The 13,863-nt window shown below is 47.7% G+C and overlaps 1 protein-coding gene and 1 pseudogene across 9 annotated transcripts in view; one reads left to right on the top strand and one right to left on the bottom strand.

Moving 5' to 3' along the window:
• Positions 1–13,863, top strand: part of ZNF674 (zinc finger protein 674) — a 50,345-nt gene that overhangs the window by 5,395 nt on the left and 31,087 nt on the right. For 3 of the 9 annotated variants that reach the window (XM_058714677.1, XM_058714669.1, XM_058714670.1), the window contains 3 exons: positions 1,006–1,128; positions 2,462–2,588; positions 2,899–2,994. In XM_058714677.1, coding sequence (XP_058570660.1) covers positions 1,006–1,128; positions 2,462–2,588; positions 2,899–2,994 — 346 coding nt within the window. The other 6 variants (XM_058714675.1, XM_058714673.1, XM_058714678.1 and 3 more) reach the window with 6 other exon arrangements.
• Positions 75–683, bottom strand: LOC131503172 (quinone oxidoreductase-like; annotated as a pseudogene).

The following is a 13,863-nucleotide window of genomic DNA, read 5'->3' as shown; positions in this document are numbered from 1 at the left end:
CCCACTGCCGTGGATGATATTTTCATGAGCCTGGGCCACCTTCTCCAATGAATACTGAGAACCTATTACAGGTTTCAGCCGGCTGTGCCCAGAACCTTTAAACCAGAAGCTCTGGCAGTCTGGCATACGGCCAATCCAACTCCTCCACTAGCCCCGTGAACCCGAAGACTTCCTCCAGCTTTCACACGGGCGCTGTGGAGCAGAGCTCGATAAGCAGTAAAATATGGGATACCGATGGCAGCTCCTTGTTTAAAGTCCAGTTTTTCTGGCGGTGGGTACACAGTGTGGTCTGCTGCAAGAGCATACTCAGCATAGCCCCCAGAGATGGTGCTGGGAGTGAAAACTCCGTCACCTTTCTTGAAAGTAGATACGTTACGTCCAACAGCTTCTGTTACCCCAGCCACGTCTGAACCAGGAGTATAGGGTAAGAGTGGTTTTATCCTGTGAGTAGCAGAACGAATCTATGTTTCCACTGGGTTTACACCACATGCATGGACCTTGATTACAACCTGATGGTCTTTTGGAGTTGGCACTGCCACATCCCGACTGGAGTTTCAGCACTTCCGGTCCACCAAATTCAACAACTCCAATTGCTCTCATCAATTTCAGTCCAGTTGCCATGGTGATCCGGTTCTAGAGAGGGGAAGCGAATTCTGCCAGGGCTCACTCAGATTCCACAAAAAAGGGGACCGAAGCCACTTAACCTTAAATGTGATAACGATACTGGGGCGCCTGGGTGGCTCAGTCGGTTGAGTGTCCGACTTCCACTCAGGTCATGATCTCACAGTTCATGGGTTCGAGCCCCGCATCGGGCTCTGTGCGCACAGCTCAGAGCCTGGGGCCTGCTTCGGATTTGGTGTCTCCCTCCCTGTCTGCCCTTCCCCGCTTGTGCTCTGTCTCTCTCTCTCTCTCTCTCTCTCTCTCTCTCTCTCTCTCTCTCTCTCCAAAATAAACATTAAAAAAAAACATTTAAAAATTTTAAAAAATGTGATAACGATACTACAGAAGATAAATGAGGCTCGCGAGTCACCGAATATGGATCTGTGGATCTGGCAAGCATTGTTCTGGAATGTGGATGTTCACCCACCAGGAAGCTCCCAACCCCCGTGCCGCTGGGATTTTCTCAACGTATAATTGGCATAAAACAAAACTCATCAATTAAAAAAAAAACAGGAACGAGAGATGCTCCCTCTGTTCTTCTCACTTGCGGATTTACAAGGGTTTTAGGAACTCCACACTGGGCACCTAGAGGAGAGACCAGAATATGTTTCCTGTTGCTTCATAGTCCTGAGTAGCTGTGTTTGGAACTGTTCTAGCTCAGCGTCCCCTGCGAAGCCTTCTCCGCCAGCCCCACGCAGACCTGACTAATTTCTGTTCTCTGTTCCCTCTGCTCCCCCCACCGTTGCCCTCAGAGGACAGGAGCCCACCCTGCTGCCCGCCCTCCCCTTCATGCATGAGTGTGTAAGTGTCGTTCTCCCTCTGGCAGGCTCAGCTCCTTCTGTTCAGAAAGTGTGTTTTTGTCTTTATTAATCTTTACATCCTCGGGACTTACCTGCTCGTCCCTATTTGGTAAACAAGTTGGAATATTGCATTTCCAGGGTAAGACGTTTTAATGGCTCATCTGTTTCTTTATAAAGGTTAAAGTAACTTTAGTTACATAAACACCGTATACTGGACTGTCTCAAATAGCGTAGGGAGCAGCAAAGAACATTTGTGTAGACGAGCAATGCAGTGGCATGTTGAAAAATGTGGATGTCGGGGAAAAAAAAAAAAGAAAAATGTGGATGTCGGGGCACGTGGGTGGCTCAGTCCGTTAAGCATCTGACTTTGGCTCAGGTCGTGCCCTCACGGCTCATGAGTTCGAGCCCCGTGTCGGGCTCTGTGCTGACAGCTCAGAGCCTGGAACCTGCTTCAGATTCTGTGTCTCCCTCCCTCTCTGCCCCTCCACCACTCGTGCTCTCTGTTTTCAAAACTAAATAAAAACGTTAAAAAAAGAATAAGATAAAAACATGGATGTGGCTGGGGCGCTGGGGTGGCTCAGTTGGTTGAGTGTCACTCTCTAGGTTTCAGCTGTGGTCACGATCTCAGGGTCATGAGATCGAGCCGAGTGTCGGCGCCACACTGGGCGTAGAGTCCGCTTGGGATTCTCTTTCTCTCTCCCCCCTGCTCCTGACCCGCTTGCTTCCATGTACACTTTCTCTCTCTTTCTAATTACAAAAACCCCTAACACGTGGGTTTGGAAAGCAGAAGGCATGTCTTTTCATCCCCGTGTCCTAGCTGTGTGACCCTGCACAAGTGACTTTACACTCTGTGTGCATTACTGTCCTCATCGGTCAGGGCTGTCCCGGGATGGTGGTGATACTGAACCTCTACCACGAGAGAAAGACCTAGGATGGGACACACTGTCCCGTCTGTCCCCCCAGCTGAGCCCTCTGGGCTAATGAGGAATGTGCCATTGCAGGAGTCCTTGACCTTCCGGGATGTGTTTGTGGACTTCACCCTGGAGGAGTGGCGATGTCTGGACTCGGCTCAGAAGAACCTGTACAGGGACGTCATGCTGGAGAACTACAGCCACCTGGTCTCCGTGGGTGAGGGACTGTGCCACAGTGTGACCGGAACACACACATACACGTGTCACCTAGCTGGTACCTGCTCAGGGGCGTCTGGAGCCCCGGACGAGTTCGGGCCTAAGGTTCACTGTTGGGAAGTCGTAACCCTGTTTGCACCCCACACGGGACACTGTGCCGTCGCCTGCTCTGTGGTGTGGTGCACTGAGGGGCACAGCTGTCCTCCTGGGCAGGCACCCAGGCCGGACCACCTTTGGTCGGCAGGGTTTGGTGTCGGTTCTGGAACCCATGTGGCGTTAATAACAAAGTCTGTGTCATTTCCCCTCCTCAGGACAGCTAGTTCCCAAACCCGATGTGGTCATCAGATTGGGACAAGGAGGAGAGGCCAGGACAGCAGAGGGAGAGACCCCGACGCGGAACCCTCCGGGTGAGCAGGTGTCGGGCCAGTCAGGCCAGGGGACCTGGTAGGTCAGTGAGAGCCTGGCGTGGGGGGCCCGCCTGGGAGCTCTTCTCGACGCCCCTAGACTTGGGGACACAACTTGGGTTCAATGAAGTGAGCTGCTGTCACATCCACACGGTGCCCCCACCGACCGCCCTCCCGCAGCCTCCTTGTTCTTGCTGGGGTTCAGGCAGTGCACCCCATTTGTTCAGGTCCCCTCTCTAGCTCCCAGTATCCTCGGTGGCTGGGGAAGTACTGAGCCTTCCCCCTGTGTGCTCCCCCTGCTTTCTGGAAGCTCACAGGGCATTTCCTCTCTCTTGGGCGTTTGCATTTTCCTCAAGACATGGGTGCAGGCGTGAGGGTTCCTCTTTATTTACACCCTGCGGGCCCTTCCATTGACACCTGTAGTCTTCTTCAGCCCCAGGGAAACAATCCGCCTGGTTCCTTGCAGCTGGTGTGGACCAAAAGCTTTGCTAGTGACCTTCAGCTAGGCCAGGCCGGGCAGCCACCATGGTCTTGTCTGTGCTCAGGTTGTGCGGACGGTGTCAACCTTCCCACGACCGTGTCCTCTCGTCTCAGCTCCTCAGTCCCTTCCAGACCTGACTCGACCCTGCCTGTTGTCAGGATCCTGCTCGCATCAATGCTTCCCTCCCACTCCCCTGTCTTCTGTGTCATCTCTGTATTCACTGAAAACAGGTCAACCTGAGAGGACATTTCCCCAGGCGGCTCGCTCCAGTGAGCGCTGCCTCAGGTCTGGGCACAGCTGCCCTTGCCCTTGTCTGGTGGGGGGCTGGTTTGGTTGGTTTTGCTCTGGGCCCCTTGTGGGACCCCCACACTCTTCAGATGTAGATCTTCCTCCGTTTGTTGCCCACGCACGGCGGCCGGTCCGTGGGCCCATCTTCAGGGCGTGCGCGTGGATTCCGGGACTGCCCCGCGTGCTCCGTGGACCAGCAGCCGGGGCCCTAAGCAGAAGGTCACGCGCTGGGGTCCACCTCAGGGTCACAGATGTGAATCCGCTCCGCAGCGGCTGTTCAGACACTGGTGGCAGAGCCCCGGCTGCGCCGGCCACGGGCCTGGCCGCGCCCTTGTTTCCCCTGAAGCCTTCCCTGCGGCTCGCGCCGGCTGAGCTGTGCGCCGTCTCTCTCGGGGGCCTGCACCCCCTCCCTCCTCCCACGGCCGTTTGGGGGTGTGCCTTCCGCTTTCTCGCTCAGTCTACCCTACGTCCGCGGCCTTGTGGAGATCTGTGAGGATTCCTGCTATGCTGGCGGCGTGCTTTTTCCTACCTGCCACGTTTCCAGGAATCAAAATGTCTAGCTGTCGGCGCAGCGGTGCCCTGGAAGGAGGAGGCCCACACTCAGAGGCGCGGCCCCCTCTTGGGGTCCCCGCTCCCTCGGGTTCGGAACTGTATTATGTTAGGGTAACCGTCCGCTCGTGCACTGTAGGTGCGGCGCAGTGCGGGACACGGGGTCCTCCGGCGCATTCCCCCTCTCACCCCCAAGGGCTGCCTCTTCTCAGGTTCGTGTCTGTAATTCTGCTGGTGGCACCTCCTGGGCCCGGGCATACCTCCACACCTGCATTTCTGGCGGTTTCTATTTTGCCCCCCCCCACCCCCACCCCTCTGAACACTCAGGATGGAGCTCGGTTACACCTCGGCCTGCGGGTCCCAGCTCTGTACGAAGCTGGGTGCTGTTGGTAGTTGCTGTGCGGGTTCCGTGCGGAAGGGGAGGTGGTAGTCTCAGCTGCTGTGTTTGCACTCCAGCAGGTAACTTCTTCAAACCTCGCTCTGTGGGGGTGGCTTATCCTCTGCCGAGAGCACAGACCCCTGGGAGAGCGCCTACATCTTATCTGTCCAGCTGTGAGGCTGGGGGCACGTTCGGCAGATACGGTTTGTTTGGGACGAGGGCAGAGGAAGGGGGTTCGGGGCTCATCCACAGCCCAGTAGTCAAGAACCTAGGCTTTGGAGCTCACAGGCGGGGTTCAGATTCTGGCTTCTTCGCTCACTGGCCGTCCCTCCCTCCACACACTGGCCCCAGAGTCTCATTGCCTGTTTGTGGAGGCGGCTGATGCTAGAACTTCCGGGACGGTCCGAATTGAAGGAGTGGGTGAACGTAAGCCTGGCCCCGTGGAAGCTCTCAGTAAATGTCATCACTGTTGTCACTGTTGTGCATGGAAAACAGTTTTTATTACAGTCATGGTTAACCAGACGTGTGTCACCTAGTGGCCTGTGGACCCCTCAGGGTACCCCACGAGGTGGTCCCTCCCGGTGGAAATGTTTTCAGAAAGCCTGGGGTGGGCCTGGTTCTGTGTGTTTTGAGCGACACTCCAGGTAGATCTGACTCCATGTCTAGTTAAGATCCACAGTTTAACCATCCCCGGAGAGGGGTCTAGGGGCACGGGGACACACGGCCAGGCCTCCCCCGGAGCCTGGGATCCGTTGGGACGGAAGGCGGGGCGTGTGGACTCACTGCTGGGCATTTTGCCCTTCTTCCCTCATTCCCCCAGACCTCAGGCTGCTCTGGGACTGCACATTCCCTGGGCCTTGGAGGAAATTTCTGGCAGGTCCCATAACTTCTCTGCTTGTGCCGAGATATAGCAATCTTCTAGGAACCGTTAGTCTGCAGAGTAGCCTCACAGTGGTCATCAGGGTTGTCCAGTCCCAGGTAGTGGCGTGAAGTCTGAACTTCATTGATGGTGGTTGAGCTTTTCCCAGAAAAGTCTTTGCGTTTCTTCGTTTTCCCTGTCTTTTGTTTTCTTTTTCCTTCTCCTTCTACCTTTATTTACTTTGTGTTTATTTTGCTGTTCTTTTCTAGCTTTCTTCCTGACATCTTATCATGAAAATGCACACACTGAACAAGTGAAAGAATCATAGTTTGGATACCCATAGAATTCCACCTAGGTTCTACAGCGAACATTTTGCTCTGTTTGCTTTTTCTCATATCTCTATGTGTCCTAATTCCTCTGTCCTCCCATCAGCCCCCTTTCTTTCTTTTTAATGTTTTTATTTATTGTTGAGACAGAGAGAGACAGAGCGTGAGCAGGGGAGGGGCAGAGAGAGAGGGAGACGCAGAATCCGAAGCAGGCTCCAGGCTCTGAGCTGTCAGCACAGAGCCTGACGCGGGGTTCCAACTCACGGACAGTGAGATCATGACCTGAGCTGAAGTGGGTCTCTTAACTGACTGAGCCACCGAGGTGCCCCTATCAGCCCCCTTTCTTTTTGTGATGTGTTTCCTGGTAACTTTCAGAGACCAGTACATTTCACCCCTGAATACTTTCCCAGGCTGTCATTAACTATGTTTGTGTTGAATGCTTTTTGTGATGTGTTTCCTGCTAAGTTTCTGAGATCTGGACACTTCACCTCTGAATACTTCTGCAGGCATATCATTAACTAGAATTCATGATTTTTTAGTAGTGTTTGTCCATAATGCTTAGTAGGTATTTTAATAAAAAAATTCATAAGTAGCACCATATGGTATTTGATTGTATGTGGTGACATTTATCATAATCCCCATGTATATGTTTCATGTATTTTCATTATATGTTTATGCTGAGATGACCGTTCTTAAGTGATATTTATGGAGGTATAATTTATATGCCGTAAGCTACCTTTCTTACGCGTACAGTCCTGTAGATTTGACAGAGATTTAGTCATGGAACCAAGATACTGGACCTTTTCATTCCCCTAAAGCATATCCTTGTGCCTCTGTATAATTAAAGGTCTTCCTCACTCCCAAATCTGGGATTTGGAAATGGATTCTTCTCATTTCTAGTCTGCTAGTTTTATTCTTTCTAGAATGTCCTATAAATGCATCTTATAGTGGCCTGCCTTACGGGTCTTGCTTCTTTCACTTAATGCTTCTTAGCTTCATCCGTGTTTGACATGTATCAGCATCTTGTTCCTTTTTGAAGGTGAATGATGTTATATTTGCTTATTCATTAAGCAGTTTATGCACATTGGATTCTTCTGGAATTTTTGGTCATTATGAAAGAAGTTGGTATGAGCATACACATCCAGGTGTTTGCATGGGCACGTTTTCATATTCTTGGATAAAAACCTGGAGTGGTATTGCTTGGTCATGTGGTAAATGTATATTTAACTTCACAAGATATTACCCTGCTGCTTCTCAGCATGGCCGTACCATTTTCGTTGACCACCCCAACATAAGAATTCTGGGTGTTTTGTATCCTCGTCATTACTTGGTATTCTGAGTGTCGTTAGTTTTTCTTTTTAGTAGATGTGTAGGGAGCACCTTACTGTGATTTGAATCTGCATTTCTCCAATAACTAGTGGTTAGTGTCTTTTCATGTGTTTACTTGCCATCCGGACATCTTGGGCAAACTGTCTGTGGTAATGTTTTGCCATTTTTGTTGCTATTAAATGGTAAGAGCTCTTTACGTTTTCTAGATGCAAGTCCTTTATCAGCTATGTGTTCTCTGTGTATTTACTCCCAGGCTGTGGCTTGTTTTTATCTTACTAGTGTCTTTCAAAAGAAGACATTCTTAATTTTGATAAAGTCCAGTTTATGGTTCTTTTATGGTTCATGCCCTTTGTGCCCCATTACACGATTCTCTGTCTAACCCATGGTAGCACAGATTTTTCTCATATGATTCCTCCTTTGGAAGATTTATAATTTTAGCTCTTACATTTAGGCCAATGGGCATAATGAGATAAGCATTCTTTTTATCTGGTGTGAGGTAAGGATCAATGTTCTTTTCTTTGCATATGCATATTCAGTTCCAGCAGCATTTTTGAAAAGACTATATTTTCTCCATCGATTTACTTTGTCCCTCTTATTGAGAACAGGTGAACACATATGCGTTGGCCTATATACCTATACTACATTGCCTTAATTCCTGTAGCCTGATATTAAGTGTTCACATCAGGTAGTATGAATCTTCCAACTTTGTTCTTCCTTTTCATAATGTTTTGGCTATTCTGGGTCCTTGATATTTTCATATAAATTTTAGAATCAACTTACCAGTTTCCACATAATAGCCTGCAGGGATTTTGTCTGGGACTGCCTTGAGTCTGTGGATCATTGAAATACTTAACAACATTGACTCTTACAATTCATGAACATGATGAATTGTAAAAACATGAAAAAAAATTCATGAACATGATGAATGATGAACATGACTCAACTTATTTGGGTCTTTTAACATCCATCTCAGCAATATTGTAGTTTTGAATGCACAGGTCTTGCGTAGGAAGTGCAATTGCAATTTAAACATTCTATTTTATTTTATTTTATTTTTTATTTTTTATTTATTTATTTTTTAATTTTTTTTTTAATTTTTTTTTAACGTTTTATTTATTTTTGAGACAGGGAGAGACAGAGCATGAACAGGGGAGGGTCAGAGAGAGGGAGACACAGAATCTGAAACAGGCTCCAGGCTCTGAACTGTCAGCACAGAGCCCGACGCGGGGCTCGAACTCACGGACCGCGAGATCATGACCTGAGCCGAAGTCGGCCGCTTAACCAACTGAGCCACCCAGGCGCCCCTAAACATTCTATTTTAAACATTTAGTCTTTGTCACTATCTTCTTGTTTTATTTTTTTTATATAAAATTTTTTTTTAATGTTTCTTTATTTTTGAGAGAGAAAGAGAGGCAGACTGCAAGCGGGGGAGGGGCAGAGAGAGGGAGACACAGAATGTGAAGCAGGCTTCAGGCTCTGAGCTGTCAGCACAGAGCCCAACGCGGGGCTTGAACCTACGAACCGTGAGATCATGACCTGAGCTGAAGTCAGACTCTCAACCGACTGAGCCACCCAGGCGCCCCTATGTTATAATTTTCAAATGTATTATATCTACATACGTTTTAACTCCCCCCAGACAGTGTTATAATTTTTGCTGTCAACTACCATTCATATCTTAATTCAAAAGGAGAAAAATAATCTTATATTTACCCAGATATTTTACCATTTCTGCTGCTCTTTATTCCTGAAGTTCTGTGCTTCCCTCTGATACTATTTCCCTTCACTCTGAAGATTCTGTATCATTTCTCTTAGAACGAGTCTATTGGTGACAATATCTCTTAGTTTTCCTTCTGTGAGTTTTTAAATTTCATCTTCATTCTTTTTTTAAGTTTATTTGTTTATTTTGAGAGAGAGAGAGCGTGTGCGCACAAGCAGGGGAGAGGCAGTGAGAGAGGGAGGGGGTGAATTCCAAGCAGGCTCCGTGCTGTCAGCACACAGCCCGACCTGGGTCTCGATCCCACAAACCGTGAGATCATGACCTCAGCTGAAACCAAGAGTCAGAAGCTTCGCCGACTGGACCACCCACGCACCCCTCATTTTCATTCCTAAAAGAAATTTTTGCTGTATTTAAAATTCTGGGTTGACAGTTCTTCATCTTTGGTATTTTTAAGATGTTCCGTTATCTTCTGGCCTCCATTGTTTCTGATGACAACTTTACAGTCATTTGAATCACTGTTTCCTTATATACGGTGTGCTTGTTTTTCAAGATTTTTAAAAAATTTTTTTAAATATTTATTTATTTTTGAGAGAGAGACAGAGTGTAAGCAGGGGAGGAGCAGAGAGAGAGGGAGACACAGAATCCGAAGCAGGCTCCAGGCCCTGAGCTGTCAGCACAGAGCCTGACGTGGGGCTCAAACCCATGAACGGTGAGATCATGACCTAAGCCAAAGTCGGACGCTCAACTGACTGAGCCCCAGGTGCCCCAAAGCTTTTTTTTTTTTTTTTTTTTTTTTTTGACTTTGCTTACCAGCCATTTGATTGTAATGTTTCTGGGTGTTTCTTTGAGTTCATCTTGTTTCTGGTGTGCTAGGCTTCTTGAATCTGTTATGTCTTTCTCCAAATTTGGAAAATTTTTTGACCTTTATTCAGATCTTTTTTTTTGCACGAATTTCTCTTCCTTTGAGGACTCTAATGACATGAATGTTGGGCCTTGGGATATTGTCTGTTCTGTAGGTTGGCAGGTTGAATCATCTCTGTCAGTTTAACACCCAAGTTCATTGACTCTTGCCTCTGTTGTTGCCATTCTTCTAAGTCCATCCTGTGAGTTGGTGTTCTAATTTCAAATAATTGTGTTTTTTAGTTCTAAATTTCAGTTTCTTTTTTACGGTTTCTGTATCTTTTGAGAACTTCTATTTATCCATTTTTTAAATTTAGCCATTTATTTCAGGTGTGTTTGCCTTTATCATAGAGCTTAGTTACAATACTTACTTAAATGTCTTTGATAATTCCAGTATCTGAGTGATCTCAGGATTGGCATCGGTTGAATATCTCTTCCCTTAGGAAGAATTGGTCACATTTTGCTGGTTGTTTGTTATATTGAATAATTTTGGATTCTTAGATAATGGCGATGGTTTTGTTGTTTTTAATCTTTGTTTATCATGTAATAAACCCTGTTAGATTCGGATCACCAGTTTTGTCTCATCTTCTATGGATGTTAATTCATCAGTTAGGTTTTCACTGCCTTTCCTGTGCTTCTTTGGATCTTCCCTACGTATGCACCATTCAAGTCTTGGTCTGAGACTTGAGTGGTGATATAAGTCTTTGTGCAGTCATCAGAGACCTTGCCGTCCTGCTTCAGGTCTGTCTCATGTGTTTGTCACTCAGGTGTTAGACTTGCTTGAGCTGTGGTTTAAATCTTAGTTTAGTTCAGTTCTTAAAGCCTTGGCGTGAGGCTTTTCTTGCCCTTGCATACAAGCCATAGGACTGGGGAAGTTCATATGCCATGGGGACCAGAATCTTGCAAAAAAATGAGGGAGGGACAAAAAGGAAATTCACTAGAAAAAATAAAAGGAAACTCACTGTATGAGCTGCTTCTCTACCTTTTGACTCTACCCTCAGAGTCCGCCTGCTTTCGTTTATTTTTCAGAGTCCTCAAGTAGTCGGCTTTACATAATTTTGTCCAGAGTAAATTTTAGTTGCAAGAATCAGCAGGAGAGAGAGGCTATAGTAGACATCTTCCACCGTGGCCAGTAATGGAAACCTTGATTTTATTCATTCTTGCTTTTATCTCTATTATTTCCGTGCCCCTGCTCATTTCAACTGAATTTCTTTCCTTTTCTAGTTTCATAAGGTGGAAGCTTAGGTCGTTGCTTTGATAGTTTCCTTTTCTAATGTAAGCATTGGGAAAGTTACCACAGTCTCTGAGTACGGATTTTTCTGTTTTCACCCCTTTATTGTGGTGTAATTGACACAGAAGAAATTGCATGTCTTTGTAATGCACAATCTGCTAAATGTTGACATGCACACCCATGAATCCATCACCACAACTAAGATAATGAAGTCATAGAGTGAGTTGGGAAGTATTTCCTCCCTCTTCAGCTCTTCCGAAGAATTTGTATAGAAGCCGGTATTATTTCTTAAACGTCCGGTAGAATTCTCCAGTGAAGTCAACTGCACTCGGAGTTTTCTTTGTGGAAAGGTTTTAAGCTACCATTTCAATTCCTTTAAATACTTACTGGTTTATTCATATTATTTCTTCTTTTTTTGATGTTTGTTTTTGAGAGAGAGAGAGAGAGAGAGAGAGAGACAGAGCACGAGCAGGGGAGGGGCATAGAGAGAGAGAGGGAGACACAGATTCTGAAGCAGGCTCCATCCAGGCTCTGAGCTGTCAGCACAGAGCCTGGTGTGGGGCTGGAACCCACGAACCGCAAGATCATGACCTGAGCTGAAGTTGTGCGTTCAATAGACTGAGCCACTCAGGTCCCCCTCATGTTATTTGTTCTTGAATGAGCTTTGGTAACTTGTGTCTTTCAAGGAGTTTGTCTGTTTCACTTAAGTTGTCAAATTTATTGGGATAAAGTTGTTAAGGTCAGGCGTAGGTCAGGGTAAAGATAAGAGTCAGAAGCTAAAAAATTTTAGCAGTCAAAAGTCTTTATTGGGAATTAAGATCTCGGGCGAGGTTCCGTGGCTTGGGGACAGAGAGAGAGGGGAGTCAGGGAAGTCGCGCCTGGGTGTGGTGGGGTAGGGTTTTTAAGCTGCAGTGGTTCCAGGTTTAGGTCCGGGTGGGCCTTTTTTGTGCCAGGTCGTGCTGTCGCTCGGTGATTGGTTGACCTTCAGTTCGTTCTGGCAGGCTGCTCGGGGCTTTCCGTTAGGTTGCGCTGGCGAGATGGCCGTCCCCTCCACTGTGGTTCCAGGGACATCCTAACATTCTAACCTCTTATTGGTGATAATGGGCGACGGATCTGATCTGGCTGCTTCCTGTGGGTGTAAGGGCGACGTCATGGTATGTGGGGTCTGAGGTTGGAGTGCGGGATAATGGCCGGACCACCATCTGGTGAAATGCAACCTGGGAAACTTCATGAATTCGTTTCCATACGAAACGGAGAAAACAAGGTAAGAGCATAAGTATTATACAGATAGCAACTAGTGGGGTGACTATGGTGTGGAGCCAAGTTAGGAGGGGTGATTGCCACCAGGAGGTTAGGGGGTCTGAGGATCCTGGGTGGGCGGATAGAGTTTTTTGGATTTCCTTTAGGTGTTCTATATTGGTTTCAACTAAGCCTGATTCATTGAGGTAGTAGAAACATTCTTCCCTCAGGAACAGGCATGTTCCCCCTTTTTCTGCTGTCAGGAGATCTAGGGCTCGTCGGTTTTGTAGAGTGACCTGTGCTAGGGAGTTGATCTGCCTTTGTAAGGCGGTTAGGGAGGTTCCTGAGGCTTCTATTGCGATTTGGAGCCTGTCTGACAGATCCCCGGAGGAGCTAATGGAGCGTATTAGGGAGATGGTCCCAACACCGTCGGCCAGTAGGGAGGTGGCCAGGGATAGTCCGACCATTTAGTGGGAGGAAAACGGCTCGTTTTTGGAGATGGAATTCGAGGAGTTGATGGAGTGCTTCCTGTCCGTATAGGGTGAGTTGGGGGATGATGGTGACTGGGAGACAGATAGAAGTGTTTTTGGGTATTTGTTTATAAGCCGTGCCATTGCACCAATAGAATCCCCTTGGGGGGGATTGTGGCTAGGCATAGGCAAGGGGGAGGGGCAAGTTGGGGAGGCATAAGAAGAGTAGCATGTTGGGTGAGATGTGTTGTATTGAGGGGTCTCAGTGAGGATGGGAACCTGTAGGGAGATTTGACTTCTGGGGTGGTTGGTGGAGTTAGTGGCGTTGAGAAAGGGGGTGGGTAATGGGACGGCTATTACTGGATCCCGCTGGAGGGATGCGCAAAGAAAGCAGTGTGACAGGTTAGTTAAGCCTGAGTGGTTAAGCAGGACTGTTCCTTGTCTGATTAGTGTAAGCCATGAGAAGGGATGTTGTGTGGGGGGTGTCTGCAGTTGGGTTTTGAGCTCGTTTTCTTGGTCCGTGATCGTTTGGGTAAGATCTTTAAGGTTGGAGAGGGAAGGAGCCATTGAGGGTTCGTAGGTTCGATAGATGGTTAAAGAGGAGACGGGGTTAGAGTGATGGCCGTTCTGATACAGTTTGCCCCTTGTCCCGGTTTGCCAGTGGATATCCCATGGATCAGGGATAGTAAGGGTAAAGTTGCTACCTTGTAAGCAGAAGCGACCAGTCTTTTTCCCTGTGAAACAGTTTCGGTTGAGCCAGTGCATGTTACAATAGCTATAGGGGCATTCTCCATATTGGGTGGGGGAGGTTTGGGAGCATACACTGTTGGTTTGGCCATATAAAAAGCAAATAGCAGGCTGTATGTGTGCAGTGGCTTGGAGGGTGTTGATTTGTGGAAGTAGGGTGGCAGGATTGAGTCTGGGGGAGAGTTGGAGAGCTATTTCAGGATTTTCAACAAAGAGCAGATGGAACAATTGTATGTGTGATGGGGAGAGGTGTGCCAGGGCCTTATGTGTAAGGAGATCAGATAGACGGTGCGATGGGAGTACCGTTAGGGGGCAGTGTAGGGTGAGTTCGAGTGCCTCTTGGGTTAGGGTGGCTGC

The sequence above is a fragment of the Neofelis nebulosa genome, chromosome X (assembly GCF_028018385.1).
Source record: "Neofelis nebulosa isolate mNeoNeb1 chromosome X, mNeoNeb1.pri, whole genome shotgun sequence".
In the NCBI taxonomy this organism is placed as follows: Eukaryota; Metazoa; Chordata; class Mammalia; order Carnivora; family Felidae; genus Neofelis; species Neofelis nebulosa.
Note: the sequence above shows the minus strand (reverse complement) of the source record. Positions and strands in the feature narration are given on the sequence as shown.